The sequence below is a fragment of the Passer montanus genome, unplaced genomic scaffold (genome assembly GCF_014805655.1).
Source record: "Passer montanus isolate IOZ18808 unplaced genomic scaffold, ASM1480565v1 scaffold93, whole genome shotgun sequence".
Taxonomy (NCBI): Eukaryota; Metazoa; Chordata; class Aves; order Passeriformes; family Passeridae; genus Passer; species Passer montanus.
Genome location: NW_024374701.1, coordinates 681505 through 694973, shown reverse-complemented (window position 1 = coordinate 694973; position 13469 = coordinate 681505). Strand labels below are relative to the sequence as shown.

The following is a 13469-nucleotide window of genomic DNA, read 5'->3' as shown; positions in this document are numbered from 1 at the left end:
CCCAAGGAGAAAGCTGTCCCTGCAGTGGCTTGGGACAGTCACAGCCTGGAGGAGGAACTGGAGGGATGTCACCAAGGAAGGTGAAGGCTCCCTGGTGTTGAGATGGGCTCGCTGATGGGACATGCTCCCCGCAATAAAAAGGGGCATTTTGAGGACAGAGCCTCGAGGAGCCTCTGAATGTGCTCCCACCTCTTCCACAAAATCCTTCCCACAGAACAGCTGCGGGAGAGGCCGGGTGGAGCCGGAGTGGTGCCAGGGGGGCTGCCTGCTCCACAGAGCAGCGACCTCCCGCATTTCCCTGCGAAACAAACGTGTCCCGGTGTGCACACCCACCCCTAAGCGGGCCTTTGCAGATTCCCTCTGGGAGCTGGGTGCGGCCAGGCTCCTCCCGCAGAGCACAGGGCGCTGGGGTGCCACAGCCCCGCGGTGCGGAATTAATCCGCGTTAATGCCCGAGCGGCGAGGCACCCGGCCCCGCAGCCCGGCCTTTCTGCGCGGATGAGCAGCCCGAGGGATGCGCTGCCTGCAAATCCGGCCGCTCGCGCTCAGCTGCTTACACGGGAGCTTAGCGGCTCGGCAAAGCTGTCCCCAGTTATGTGCTGGGGGCCGAGGAGCGCAGGGGAGGGGGCTGATGGCTCACAGCGGGGTTTGGGGCAGAAATAAATACCCTGTGCTGCTATTCCGGCTTTGTCCCTCTGGCTGACACCCCGGGCACGAAGGTGCCGTGTCCCCAGGGTGGGCGGCGATGCTGCCCTCAGCCCCCCTGACATCCTTCCCCACCCCAAGGTCAGCAAGGCGGAGATTTCTCCAGGGATGAGCAGGTCCTGTGCTGCCCCAGCTTCTTTGATTCCCCTTTTTCCCTCATCTGGGTGCTCTGGGAAGCAGCGGATTGGTAAATCATAAAGGTCCCCGCGGGATGTGGGGATGCTGCAGGTGTCCTGGGCTTGGTGACCCCCGGTCTCTCCCGGGGATGCCGCTTCCCCCAGACCACGCGTGCTGCTCCTGGCCATGTGCTCCCACTCGCTCATGCTCTCCAAGGAGCTTTCCTAGAAATGGATGGGTTTATTTTTAGCCCTGGCGCAGCAGGGTTCGGCTGGGAGGGGACGGGCAGCGGCGGATGGTGGCAGCGGGGAAGGCTCCCGAGGGGTCCGTGCTGGGCTGGGGGGCACTGGGGGTCCTGCCCCGCTCTGTGGTTCCCCCACTGCAGGATAAACAGGGGCTGGTTTGGGAAGGGTCTCTGGGGCAGGGGGAGTCCACACACACAAGGAGAGCAGTGCCACTGCTGGGCAGAGTGGGGTCAGCAGGACCCTGGGGACAGTGGGACATGGGGAACAACAGCGGCTGGCCACTCCCGGGACAGCTGGTGGCTTTTCCTGGTCTGGAGAGGGGAAAATAACCCTGCATGGGCTGGGCAGGAGGAGAGGGCAGCAGTGCAGGGACTGGGACAGGCAGAGGTGCAGGCAGAGGTGCAGAGGTGCAGGCAGGGTGCAGGCAGAGGTGCAGGCAGAGGTGCAGGCAGAGGTGCAGGCAGAAGTGAAGGCAGAGGTGCAGACAGGGTGCAGGCAGGGTGCAGCTGGCTGTGCCATGGACAAATTCATCCCAGAGGCTGCAGAGCAGTCGCTGCCCTTCCCGACCAGCTCAGGCGGCTCTGGGTGCTCCTCGGTGCCTGAGCCCTGCCCTGCTGCCAGCCCAGGGGCCGTGTGCCCCCAGCCCCGCCACGTCCAGGCTCCTCTTTCACCCCGTTCCCCTTGATGGGTATTTTTGGCGGCTGTTGGGAAGCGCGGCGGGCCCGGTGCTCCTGGTGTTCCCCGCTCCTGCCTGACCCATTTAGCGGCACCATCTGGTCCCCGCGGGCAAAGCGGATTAGCCGTGCGGCCGGGATCAGGGCTGGGGCGCTGTGGGTGACACTGCTGGCACCGTCACCGCCGTGCCAGAGTCCCCACGGGCCCGGCCGGGGGGGAGCGGCCACAGCGAGAGCCCCCAGCGGGGGTGACCCTGCCTGTGCTCCTGGCACCCCGGAATCCCCCGCCTTGTGGGATGGTTGTCTGCCACCACACCCACAAATCCCATCATCCATCCATCCATCATCCATCCATGGATTCCATCCACCATCCATCCCTCTCCTTTCACCCACACCCCCACCTGGGCACTCACCTTTGGCCATCCCTCCCTCCATCTATCCACTCACCTTTCCTTGTGCGCCCCCCCGGGGTCCGTTTCCTCCTTTCTCCCTATTTCCCCCCCCGTTTTCCCGTTCCTGGCTCTCCGGGTTCCCATTTTCCCGTTTTTCCCGGTTTCTCGGCCCCGTTCCCTCTCTCCCCTCACGCCGTTTCCCGCCCCGCCCCCGCCCGGTCTTTGCTGCCCCCTGCCGGCCGCGCGCGGCCACCGCCCTAAGCCCCGCCCATTACCTCGCTGGCCCCGCCCCCTGCCGCGGGGGATCCCCGGAGTGGGGGGGGGAGGGGGGACCCCGGGGCATCCCGACCCCGACCGGGAGGAAAAGGGGGGGACTGGGATGGGGGTCGGGGGTCCGAGGGCGTCCCGGGCACAGCCCAGTGCGGGGGTCCCTCCGGTCCTCCCGCTGGTGGAGGAGGATCCCCCCCCCAAGCCGCAGCTCTGCGGGGAAGGGGGTGCGGGGTGACCCCCCTATGCACAGGGTGATACCGGGCGGGGATCGTGACCGGGTCGTGGTTATCACCGGGCGGGAGGTGGGTTATTACCTGTGCGCTGGTCATTCCCGGGCCGTGAATTTCCGGGGTGCGGGTCATTCCCGAGTGGTGAATTCTCGGGGTACGGGTCATTCCCGGGGTACGGGTCATTCCCGGGGTGACGATCATTCCCGGGATACGGATCATTCCCGGGGTACGGATCATTCCCGAGGTGCGGGTCATTGCGGGCGGTGGGTACCCAGGGTGGGGGTCATTCCTGGGGTGCGGGTCATTCCCGAGTGGTGAATTCTCGGGGTACGGGTCATTCCCGGGGTACGGATCATTCCCGAGGTGCGGGTCATTGCGGGCGGTGGGTACCCAGGGTGGGGGTCATTCCTGGGGTGCGGGTCATTCCCGGGCGGTGGGTTATTCCTGGCGTGAGGGGTTATTCCCGAGGTGCGGATCATTCCCGGGATGAGGGTCATTCCCGGGTGGGGGTCACTCCCGGTGTGCAGGTCATCCCGGGATGGGGGTCATTCCCGAGGTGCGGGTCATTCCCAGGCGGTGAATTCCCGGGGTGCCGGTCATTCCCGGGGTGCAGGTCATTCCCGGGGTGCGGGTCATTCCCAGGCGGTGAATTCCCGAGGTGCGGCTCATTCCCGGGATGAGGGTCATTCCCACATTCCCAGGCGGTGGATTCCCGCTGTGCCGGTCACTCCCGGTGTTCCGGTCGCTCCCAGGCCGCCGGTGCCGGGCAGGCGCCCCCGATGCGGGCAGGAGCCGGCGCCGGGCCATGAGCAACGCCACGGCCCCCACAGCGCCGGGCGCGGCGGGGGACTCGCTGGTGGGCTCCGTGCTGGGGCCCTTCCTCCTCCTCACCCTCCTGGGCGCCCTCCTGGCCGCGGTGAGTGGGCGGGCGGGGGGCACGGGGGGCGCGGGGCCCGGCGGAGCCCGCGCCGCTGATGCCTTTCCCCGCAGGTGATGTACGTGAAGAAGAAGCGCAGGTGAGCGGGGCTGGGGGCTGCGGGGGGCTGCGGGGGGCTGCGGGGGCAGCGCTCAGCAGCGACCCCCGGCAGGTCGGACCGGCTGCGGCACCGGCTGCTGCCCATGTACAGCTACGACCCCGCTGAGGAGCCCCCCGAGTCCGAGCAGGAGCTGCTGGTGGAGGCTGAGGAGGCTCAGGTGGGTAGCTGGGCTGGGAATTGGCGCTTATCCCGTTTTTCCTTGGAAAATTGAAGGAGCAGCAGTGAGATGCCTGTCCTGAGGGAACTCTGGGAATCACTGAGATTGGGAAAGACCTCCAAGAATGCTGAGTTCCACCTCGAGGGAGTCAGGGTTTGGGTGTAACGCAGAGGTTTTTGGGAGGGCAGTGCCTCGCCGCCATGCCCTGGGCTGCAGCTGTGTCCCTTTGTGCTGCAGGTGGTGCCCGGCTGGGGGGGACCCCCGCCCCCTTGGCCCCCACGCCGGGACTGGAGGGCCTGACCCTGCCTGGAGCACCGGGACCGGATCCTGCCCGCCGCAGGGAAGGGAGCAGCACTGGTGCCATCAGCCACAACGGGCAGCCTGTGCCCACGGCGGTGCCACAGCTGCTGCCCGCACCTCCGAGCACCGACCGGGATGGGACATCTCCTACCTCAGTGCCTGGTTTTGCCATTTTTCCTTTGCTTGAGCTGCTCCAGCAGCCCCTTGGAAAGCCCAGGAGGGGCCTATGGGGCTGGCAGACTGGCAGGGAGCAGCAGGTTCTGCTGGCACGGGATGCCTGGGGGAAGATGGGGTAAATAAATATCTGCTGGCACGGGATACCTGGGGGAAGATGGGGTAAATAAATATGTCTCTGCCTTGGCCCCGGGGCTCCGAGTGGGGCTGGGGGCTCCTGGCCTTGGGTGGGAATTTGGGGGGCAGCAGGGCTTTGCCTGTTTGTGTTTCCATCGGCAGCTCATCCCCGTGGATGGCTGGATGTCCCTGTGCAGGAGATGCCTGGGGGCTGAACAGAGGCTCACAAACATCCATAAAATGTTTTATTCAAGTAACTGCAAATAGGAACCCAAAAGGTCGTTAACAGTGAACCAAAAAAAAAAACCCAAACCAAACCCCGATTCTCTCCCGCCGGGGCCGCCCGGCACCGACCTCCGGTCCCGCTGCAGCCGTCGTGCCGGGGCAGAGGGGCAGGGGGAGCATCCCTGGTCCCCCCACACCTCTGCCCTGCCAGCCTCGATCCCTTGAAGCAGCAGAGCAAACTAGACCTCAAAATAACAATTAAAAAAAAAAAAAAAAAAAAAAAGAAAAATGAAGCCCAAAAAAAAAGGGGAAAAAAAAAAAATACCCCACAGCCCCCAGCAACACCCCAAAAACAGGAACCAGCGAGCCCACGGTGCCCTGGCAGCGCAGCAGCACGTCTGTGAGTTCAGAGCGTGGAACTTAAATATCCAGAGGTAGTTGTGAATGAAAGGAAAAAAAAAAAGTACTAAACGAAAAAAAAAATATATATATACCAGAACCTATGGGGAGAGGGCTGCTGGAGCCAGCCGTGCCTGGGCACCCCTGGGGACGGGCACCCCTGGGGGTGGGCACCCCGGGGTGGGCGCCGGGCCCCGTGGGAGCTGCTCCCGCACACAGTGCAGTCACCCAGGACTGGGGGGACACAGGGGTTGCCCAGGGTCAGAGCAAAGGTCTGATGCATTTTGGGGGGGTCTCACCTTCACTGTCCCCCCCATCTCTTCCCTGCAGAGGCCCCAGGGCAGAGCCCAGTGCTGGGGGGGCAGCCAGCACCCACTTTGGCGGGGTGAGGTCACTGCGCGGGGGGCAGCCAAGGTGGGGGGTGCCAGCCCCGGCTCTCTGCCGTGATCCCCCTTTCCAGTGGGGCTCCCCCAGGGCTGGGGAGGGGGAGCTGGGGCAGGTGCCCCCCCCGGGCGGGGGCTGCGGGGGCCGCCCGGGTTGGGCCATTTTCCAGTGCTGCCGTTGTCTGAGGGTGAGGAGGGAGCGGAGGAGGGAGGAGGAGGAGGAGGGAGCCAGGGCGGCACGGTGGGTCTCTCCCCGCCCCTCTCCCCCCCGGCCGCTGCGGGGCGATGAGGTAGCGCCGGTTCGGGAGGTGTCACTGCTCCTCCTCGGATGACTCCTGGGAAATGTTCACCTCCTCCTCGTCCTGCTGCTGCAAGGCAAAGGAGCATGGCCAGGGGGTGTCAGGGAGAGCAGCCCCACTGCCCTGCCCCTGCACCCAGGGCTGCCCAGGCTCACCACACCCCTGGTGCAAAGGGAGAAACTGAGCCACGGACCCCTCCTGGGTGCAAGGACTGGCCCTGACCCCAGCTCGGAGGTAAATCCCAGGTGAGAAGCCCTCGGGTGGGCTCACAGTGAGGAGGGCAGAGCAATCCCCCACCAACACCTCCGAGCGTGACCGCGGTCCCCAGCGGCCACCGGGGGGGTGGTGGCAGCCCCGGGTGTCCCTGCCAGCCCCGGGTGTCCCTGTCCAGCCCCCAGGCCGGTGTGGGAGGCCGTGACCCCGCACACACGGCGGTGACTCAGGGCTGAGTGAGCCTGAGTCACAGCAGCCCCCGCTTCCTCCCTCTCCATTCACAAAAACGCCACCGAGAGGGACATCGTGTCCCGGCACGGCCCCGCTGGCACGGGACAGGCTCCTCCCACACCCCCCTGAGCTGGCTGCACGCCCTGGGGTCCCCAAACTGCCCCTGGCACTGTGACACGGGCATGGGAGACACCAGGGTGGCACCTCGGGTTTGCAGCCCTGGCTGGCCTCAGCCCCTCGGCTCTGCGGGGGGTTTCGGTGGGAAAAGGAGCAAAATCTGGGACAGGGTAAGGAGATGAAACTGTCCGGGTACCTGGCACCTGCCCGAGCTGTGAACCGAGGGGGAAAGGAGGAGAAATGGAATGGAGGAGGGGAAGCTCAGGGAAGGAAGGGGGTGGCTGCACCCGTGGGCTGCAGGAATGCTGTGCAAGGACCCGGGCAGGCGAGTGCCAGCATGTCCCCAGGGCAGGACCAGCCAGGCAGCACTGCTCTCGGGCCCATGGGGAGGTGGGGTGGGCAGCATTCCTCAAACCCCCACCTCTAGAGGTTTCAGAGCCCACCCAGTGCAGTGTCCTACTTGCTGAACTGCTCTGAGCTCCTCCAACCCCACAGCCCCCACCCCGCACTCATGGGGCTCTCTGGGGAGCTGCTGTGCCCCCAAAGTGCCCACCGCCCTGCCAGGGTGGATGGGGAAGGGAAAAAAGCCCGCTCACCGATTTTTTGGGTCGCCCTCGAGGTTTCCTCCCTGGTGTGACTGCAGCTTTCTGAGCCAGGACAACAAAACAAGGCATTTTGGTCAGGCTGTCCCCAGGCTGCTGGCAGGGGTGGGCGGTGCTCCCCTTCCTCCCACTGTGACTGCTGGATTCATCACCCCCGTGGCATCTCCTGGGGCGCTGCTGCCAGCCCCCCGAGCCCCCCCAGCCCCGGGATGCCCCGTGAGTCACGAGTGGGTGCAGGATGTGAGTCGCCTGCCTTGCAAACAGGTTTATCTCGGGTGTCCCGGTGCTGACACACAGCCCCCAGCTCCCCCACCCTCCTCGGGCCAGATTCCTCCCCACATCCCCACCTCGGAGGCAGATCTGCCCTGAATTGTCCATAACTGAGCTCAAACAGGACGTGTGGTGCCAGCAGCCAGCTGGAGCAGCCCCGTGCCAGGTACCTACCCTGCCCTTTGGGGTGGCCTTGTTTTTACTGCCCTTCGGCCGTCCACGGGGTCTCTTGGGGGTCGGGGCCTCGCTGGGCTCCTGCTGGAGGGAGAGCACAGGGGGTTTGCATGCCCACAGTGGCTTCCAGTGCACCCTGGGGTGCTCCAGCCTGGCACTCCTGCTGTCCCCAGCCAGGGCAGGGATGTTCCCGTGTGGTACTGGGAGCACTGGTCGCACTGGGATTGGCGGTCAGACGCCAGGCACAGGCTCCTGTGTGTCCTTCAGCTGGGCATACGTGACCTTTTCCACCCCCAGCATCACCCACTCAGCCCAGCAGGATGGTCCCCACGGCCCCTCAGACCAGACCCTGCTGGTGCTGCAGCCAAGGAAGTGTCGGGGAAGCCACAAATCACCTTTTCTGCAGGAAAACGACGTGCACAAACCCCACCTACCTCGGGGGGAGGATGAGCAGGGTTTGGTACTATAAAGGCTCCAGCAGCATCTTATCTCTCTGAGCAGCTTTTGCTAATGGGGCTTTAATTAGCCTGTCTGCAAAGGCAGGTTCAGCAGGGCCTGGGGAGGGGCAGGAGAGCCCCCAGGAGCTCTGGGGGGGCTCTGGGGACCCCCAGGAAGGTGTTGCTGCCCAAAGGGGTAACAGGGCTGCACTGGGGGTGCAGGTGTGGGATGGGGGGGTTTCCTGCTGCCCCATACCCTGGGGGTACCCAGCCCCCCTTTCTCACAGCCCCCACGTACCTGCGGCTTCTTCCTGGGCCGCCCTCGGCCCCTCTTCTCCGACACGTCTTTCTCCCCTTTGGAGGCCAGGGGCTGGCTGGATTTGGCGCTGGATTCACTCATCGTCTGTCCCAGCAGGGTGAGGAGGAGGAGTGGGAGGGAGGAAGGTCAGTCAGGCACGGCTCTGGCTCACCATGCCAGCCGTGATATCCCCCAGCCCTCACGCTGGGGCAGGAGAGATGCCCCCTGCATGCTCCTGGCACTGGCTGGGCAGCAAAATGCCCTGGCTGCAGGGCAGTGCCCTGAGCCCATGGCACAGCCACCCTCTGGGCAGCTCCTGGGGTCCCCTCTGGCATTTGGGGAGCAGCAGCTTGCCTGCAGAGCCTGGCCCCTTTCCTCAAGGAGAGTGGCTCCAGATTTAATCTGAAATCCCAGATGTGCTGCTGGCACTGGCGGGTTGAGGCAGGGTGAGTGGTGGCATTAGGGACCTTGGGTGTCCCTAGGAGGGTGCCAGGGCCCTGGAGTGGGGCTCAGGGTCCTGCAGCCCTGCTCCCCACCCCACCCTCAGCACTGCTGCACCCCTTGCCCCGCTGCCTAGCTGGGGTTAGGGACAGGCACTTGACCTGAGGACACCGGGTTGTCACCTCCCCTGTGCATGTCCCAAAGGGCTGGGCAGCTCTCCCTGGCTCTTGGGAGCAATTCCACCAAGGAAAAGGCTCCATCTTCCCCTCTCCACCTTGCTGCTTCCCAGGGGCACAGGGAAAACCTGCTTTTCCAGAGCTGTGGGGGTGGCTCCGTGCCCAGCAGCCGACAGGATGGGCTCGGGGTGGGGAGGAGGAGGATTGCTGCCACAGCCCTGCTGCTCACAGTGACCCCACACAGGTGGGGTGACCACGGCCATGCTGGGGTCACCTGCCCAGGGTGGGGATGTGAGGCTTCCCAGCAGGAACAGAGCCCTGTGTGCCCAGGCTGTGTGTGCACCCTCCTACCTCTGGGATAATAATGCTCACTTTTGAGGAACTGATCCCCGTTTGATGGTGTTGGAGCAGCTGGGATGGCGGGGCTGTGGGGGCAGAGGGTGCTGAGCCCCCTGGGACACCGAGCCTCACTGGGGAGGGTGTGGGCAGGACGTGCAGCCTGAGGAGCCACTCTCAGACCTCTGAGCCTTTTCAAAAAACAGGCGTCAGCTCCTGCTCCCCTCTGGAAGTGACTCATGAGTGCAGAACAACAACAACAAAAACCACCCTCGGAGTCTTTTTTTTTTTTTGGGAGACAGAAACCATGCCGTAGTGTAAACACCCCGAAAATATTACTCACAGCATCCCAGAGCCCTTCAAGGAGTCTCTTAGGGAAAAAAAAGAAGTATGGTTTAGATTTAGGCCAGCAAAGGGCCGGCTGCTGGTCGGGCTGGGACGGGGTTTTGTCTCTTTTTAAGTCAATCTCTGTCAGAGGCAGAGCAGCCTCGAGCTGCTCCGTGCCCCCTCCTGCAGCTGGAAACAGATGGGCCCAGCATGGCCCCCACCCTGCTGGGCTCTCCTCCCCTGGAGGAGGGAGCAGACCCCACAGCAGCCCCAGCTGGGAATACCAAGGGGACCCTCCATGGGACGGGGGTGCTGCTGGGCCTGCCCCCCGCTCCCTCCAAAAGCAGCTGCTGCTGCAAAGTTGTTGGTACTGGGGAAAGCACGTGCACCTCCCACCCACCCCTCTGCATCCCACCCACCCATCCCTCATCTCACCACAGAGCTCCCTGCAGGGGCTCCAGAGCTGAGGGGACTCGGGGGGGGCTCCGTGCCCTGCTGTGGCAGAGCGGGGTGGGAAGGAGGACGCTGGAAATGGGGGATGCTCCTCTGCCAGCCCAGCAGCTCCCCAGCCCAGCCCAGCCCCAGCTCCCCGCGGTGCCCCCGGCTCGGCAGCACCTGCCCGGGCACATGGCGGGAGCAGCTCCGGCCCTGCTCGCACGCCTCAGAGCCATGCAGGCAGGCAGCGAGGGAGCAGCTGGGTTGCCATGGAGGAGAGGAAGCAGCTGAGGGAGAAACCTTTCCAGGCAGGGAGGAATCGGTGGGGGACGCAGGGCTCCCCGCGGCCGGGGGGGGAGATCTCTGCACGGTTTGGAGGTGGAGGGGCCACATCTGCCTCTCTCGATTCAGGGAGCTGGGGGAAGGAAACCTCCTCCCCTCTCCATCCCTGTGGATGCTGAGCCGCCGGGCCCTCCTCCCCCGGCCTCATCGCTGCCTCTGCTCCACGGGGTGAGATGGGATGTGCTCAGCAGGCACCTCGGGGCTGCACAAGGGCCAGGCTGTCCCCTCGGAGCGATGCTCCCGCCTGCTCTCGGGCCTGCTCCTGCCTTCCCAGCCGCCTGCGCTGGCTTACGCTGCTCTGATGTGCCGATAACCCCACAAATCCCCCGCTCCTACCACCTACTCTTAGATTAAACAAACTGGCCCAGGAGAAGTGGGGAGACAGGCAGGGGCCTTAGATCTTAAAAAAATAAATATAAATAAATATATATATATATATATAAAAGCTCTTCACGCCCAGAAAATCCAGCCTGATGGCAGCTGGAGAAGGATCCCAGCCGCACCTCCTGGCAGAGGGATGGGGAAGGAGGAGGGGAAGGGAATCGTGGAGCAGAAGTTGAAGAGCCTGTTGGGCAGGGGTGCGGGCCGGGAGGGATGTGCGGGCTCCTCCTCAGCACAGCCCCGCCGCGGGGCTGCTCCGAACCCCACCCCGGGGGCTGCCATTGAGCAAAGTCCCCCCCTTCCTTCCTGGGATGCATAATAAAAGGAAGTGATAAAGGAAAGGAAGGAGGGAGGTGGGGGAGAAAGAAAAGAGGCAGGAAGGGCACCATCAGGGCTTTGTGAAGCCCCTGTCCTGGCGTGGGGAGGGGGCGGGCAATAAAACCCCTCGTGGAGCCGGCGCTGCAGGCGGGGGGCACCATGGTGGGGAGGGGGGTGGTTTTTGGGGTGCGGCTGAACCCCAGCACCACAACTTCTGCCCGAGCCGCGTGTGCGGGGCCGGGCCGCGCTCGCTCGGCCGGGCCCCGCGCACCTTGCGCGGCGCCGGCCCGGGGCCCTCTGCACCGCCACCACCAAGTGCAGCAAAGTCCCTCAGCTCCGGCGACCCCCCCACCCGTCCTCCCCCCATCCCATCGCTCCGCCAGGTGCACCACGCTGCTATTAGCGATAATTAACGCCGATAATAAAGCGAAGCGCGAGGCGGCCGCGTCCCTGCAAAGCCCGGCCGTGCCCCGCATGCGGCGAGGGGAAGCGGAGCCCCGGCCCCCCGCAGCAGAGGAGGAAGAGGAAGGTGGCACTCACAGGCAGCTTGATCCCCGAGCCGGGCGTCCGCGGTGGGTTCTGGGGGGCGGCTCGGTGGTTTTGTTTTTCCCGGCGGGTCTGTGTTGCGGAGCGAAGGGACCCCCCGCCCGCGGCGACTGCGGATCTGCAAGGAGAAGAGAGAGGCTGCGGCTCAGCCCCGCATCCCCGGCCCCGCCAGGCCCCGCGTATTTATATAAATAATAAAGAGAGAGAGAGGAAAAAAAAAATTGCTCCAGGAGGAAGGAAGCTGGGTCAAAATCATTTGCAGGGAACGAGGGGGAAAGGGAAAAAAAAATTCAAAAAACCGGAGCGAGCTCCTAGCCTTACTGGAGGGGATCCAGCTGCTAAAAATAGCAAAATCACACTCGAAATTAAATAAGGGCAAAGAGGCGAAGGGAGCTCCCAGCGCCGGCGGAGCGGGGGAGGCGGAGCCGGGGCCGCATCACGGCGGGGGCGGCGCGGGGCGGCGCGGCCCGGAGCGATAGGGCCGTTCAAAGCGCTGCGGCGGGGCTGCGCCCCTGGCCCGGCCCGCCCGAGCCTCCCCCGTGCCCGCGGAGCGTCCCCTTGCAGGCCGGAGGGGATGGAGGCACCCTGGTGCTGCCGGCTGGGTGACCCCGCTATTGGTGACCCCCCCCGCCGTGGGGACACCCGCGGATCTGTGTTTTGGGCTGGCCTGGGGGGTTTGGTGTCCCCGTGGGGGCAGTCACCCCGTGCCCATGGCCATGTGTGCCGCCTCCTCACCAGGTCAGCCCCCACAAAAGCTTCTGCTCCCCCACGTGGAGGCACCAGCAGTGGGGGATCCCTCCCCGGGGTCCCCAGCATCACCTGGATGGTGCTGTGATATTAATTTAATGTGGCTGGGTGACCCCCCCACCATGGGAGCACCCGCGGCTCTGTATTTTGGGCTGGCCTGGGGGGTTTGGTGGCCCCGTGGGGGCAATCACCTTGTGCTGATGGCCAGAGCATGGTCCTCCTTCTGTTTGCTGCCTCCTCACCAGCTCAACCCCCACAAAAGCTTCTGCTCCCCATGTGGAGGCACCAGCAGTGGGGGCTCCCTCCCCGGGGTCCCCAGCATCACCTGGATGGTGCTGTGATATTAATTTAATGTGTTATTGCAGCACCACTGCTGAAAGGGGGGGCTGGTGTGGGAGCGGGTTCTGCTCGGTGCACAGTGGGGTTTGGGGGCTCCTGGGGGGCCCCGAGGCTCTCCTGGGCTCAGTCTGAACTGCAGAGCTTCCATCAGAATTCCTCTGGTCGGTTTGGAAGTGGTTTGGGTCAGCCTGGAGTCAGCTGCAAAGAGGTACCCCAAAACTCAGCCGTGTCAGGAGAGTGTTTCTAACACAAGTTGAGCATCTGGGGTCTTGTGGTGCTTTTTCCTTGATGGGATCCCAGGAAATCCAGAGCTCAGCATCCCCTTGTGCAGAATTTCTGCGAGCTCCTGTGCAAACAACAATCACAAATCTAATGGAAACCGATTGAGGTGCTTTTGACCATCCTGACTCTAAGGGCTGAACTCTGAAGTGAGGATCTGAACTTCAGACTGCTGTATTGAAGCTTCAGAAAAGTTTTTATTAAAATATTTTTTAAAAAAGGAGACCCTTAAGAAGATGAAATGTGAAAGTATCATTATCTGCCTGTGCAAAACTGCTCTGGCAGTGAAGGTTTATGAAGAAAAACAAACCAAGCCCAGCCAGGCTTGGGGCACTTGTTTCTGCTAACTGTTATTTGGATTTTTCAAATCCCCTGCAAATTCCCCTGCCTAAAACACAATCGGAGCAGTGTCCCTTTCTCACAATTAAAAAACGAAACAAAGATGGGGGAGAACCCTCCAGCGAGGGGGTTTCTGTTCCCAAACACCTGCAGGAAGGGCAGGCACACCCTGCCTGCACCCTGTGCACCTCCTGATCCAAGCCCTGGTGGTTCTCCCCCATCCCAGGGCCTTGTGTCCAGCCAGGGGCTGTTTGCAGGCCCCAAGTACCCATTTTTTTTGGGTTAAAATCGGCGTTTCTCCACCTGCAGGCAGCCCTGCCTGGGTTTGGACGTGCCAGGGTGATTTTTACCCCAACACTGCTGCTCAGGCTTCCCCCTTCTGCCGTGAGCCCAATGAG

At 63.7% G+C, this 13469-nt stretch overlaps 2 protein-coding genes across 8 annotated transcripts; one reads left to right on the top strand and one right to left on the bottom strand.

Moving 5' to 3' along the window:
* Nucleotides 1-2434: 2434 nt before the first annotated feature.
* On the top strand, nt 2435-5105 carry SMIM29 (small integral membrane protein 29). 3 transcript variants are annotated; one of them, XM_039695858.1, is made up of 5 exons: nt 2435-2704; nt 3334-3548; nt 3623-3648; nt 3721-3826; nt 4064-5105. In XM_039695858.1, exons 2-5 carry the CDS (start codon nt 3438-3440, stop codon nt 4124-4126), a joined length of 306 nt encoding a protein of 101 aa, XP_039551792.1. In that variant the 5' UTR covers nt 2435-2704; nt 3334-3437; the 3' UTR covers nt 4127-5105. The 3 variants fall into 3 exon arrangements, with proteins under 3 accessions (XP_039551792.1, XP_039551791.1, XP_039551790.1); XM_039695857.1 differs by having other exon boundaries at nt 2435-2876; nt 3760-3826; XM_039695856.1 differs by having other exon boundaries at nt 2435-2876.
* Nucleotides 4649-11830, bottom strand: HMGA1 (high mobility group AT-hook 1). Of its 5 annotated transcripts, none has more exons than XM_039695859.1 (6): nt 11689-11830; nt 11362-11485; nt 8066-8170; nt 7331-7414; nt 6881-6931; nt 4649-5792 (listed from the first exon to the last, which is right to left on the bottom strand). In XM_039695859.1, the coding sequence occupies exons 3-6, from the start codon at nt 8165-8167 to the stop codon at nt 5736-5738; spliced, it is 294 nt and encodes a 97-aa protein (XP_039551793.1). In that variant the 5' UTR covers nt 8168-8170; nt 11362-11485; nt 11689-11830; the 3' UTR covers nt 4649-5735. The 5 variants fall into 5 exon arrangements, with proteins under 5 accessions (XP_039551793.1, XP_039551795.1, XP_039551798.1 ...); XM_039695861.1 differs by having other exon boundaries at nt 7331-7411; XM_039695864.1 differs by having other exon boundaries at nt 11684-11764.
* Between the last annotated feature and the right edge of the window lie 1639 nt (nt 11831-13469).

What these genes read in the sequence shown, in the direction of transcription:
- SMIM29 (XM_039695856.1), top strand. Translation starts at nt 2,645, where the DNA reads ATGCACAGGGTGATACCGGGCGGGGATCGTGACCGGGTCGTGGTTATC. An exon ending in GGGTACGGATCATTCCCGAG is followed by an intron (nt 2,877 to 3,333) that starts GTGCGGGTCATT and finishes CCACATTCCCAG; the next exon opens with GCGGTGGATTCCCGCTGTGC. An exon ending in TGGGCGCCCTCCTGGCCGCG is followed by an intron (nt 3,549 to 3,622) that starts GTGAGTGGGCGG and finishes CTTTCCCCGCAG; the next exon opens with GTGATGTACGTGAAGAAGAA.
- HMGA1 (XM_039695859.1), bottom strand. Translation starts at nt 8,167, where the DNA reads ATGAGTGAATCCAGCGCCAAATCCAGCCAGCCCCTGGCCTCCAAAGGG. An exon ending in GGCCCAGGAAGAAGCCGCAG is followed by an intron (nt 7,415 to 8,065) that starts GTACGTGGGGGC and finishes CTCTCCCTCCAG; the next exon opens with CAGGAGCCCAGCGAGGCCCC. An exon ending in GAGGGCGACCCAAAAAATCG is followed by an intron (nt 5,793 to 6,880) that starts GTGAGCGGGCTT and finishes TTTGCCTTGCAG; the next exon opens with CAGCAGGACGAGGAGGAGGT.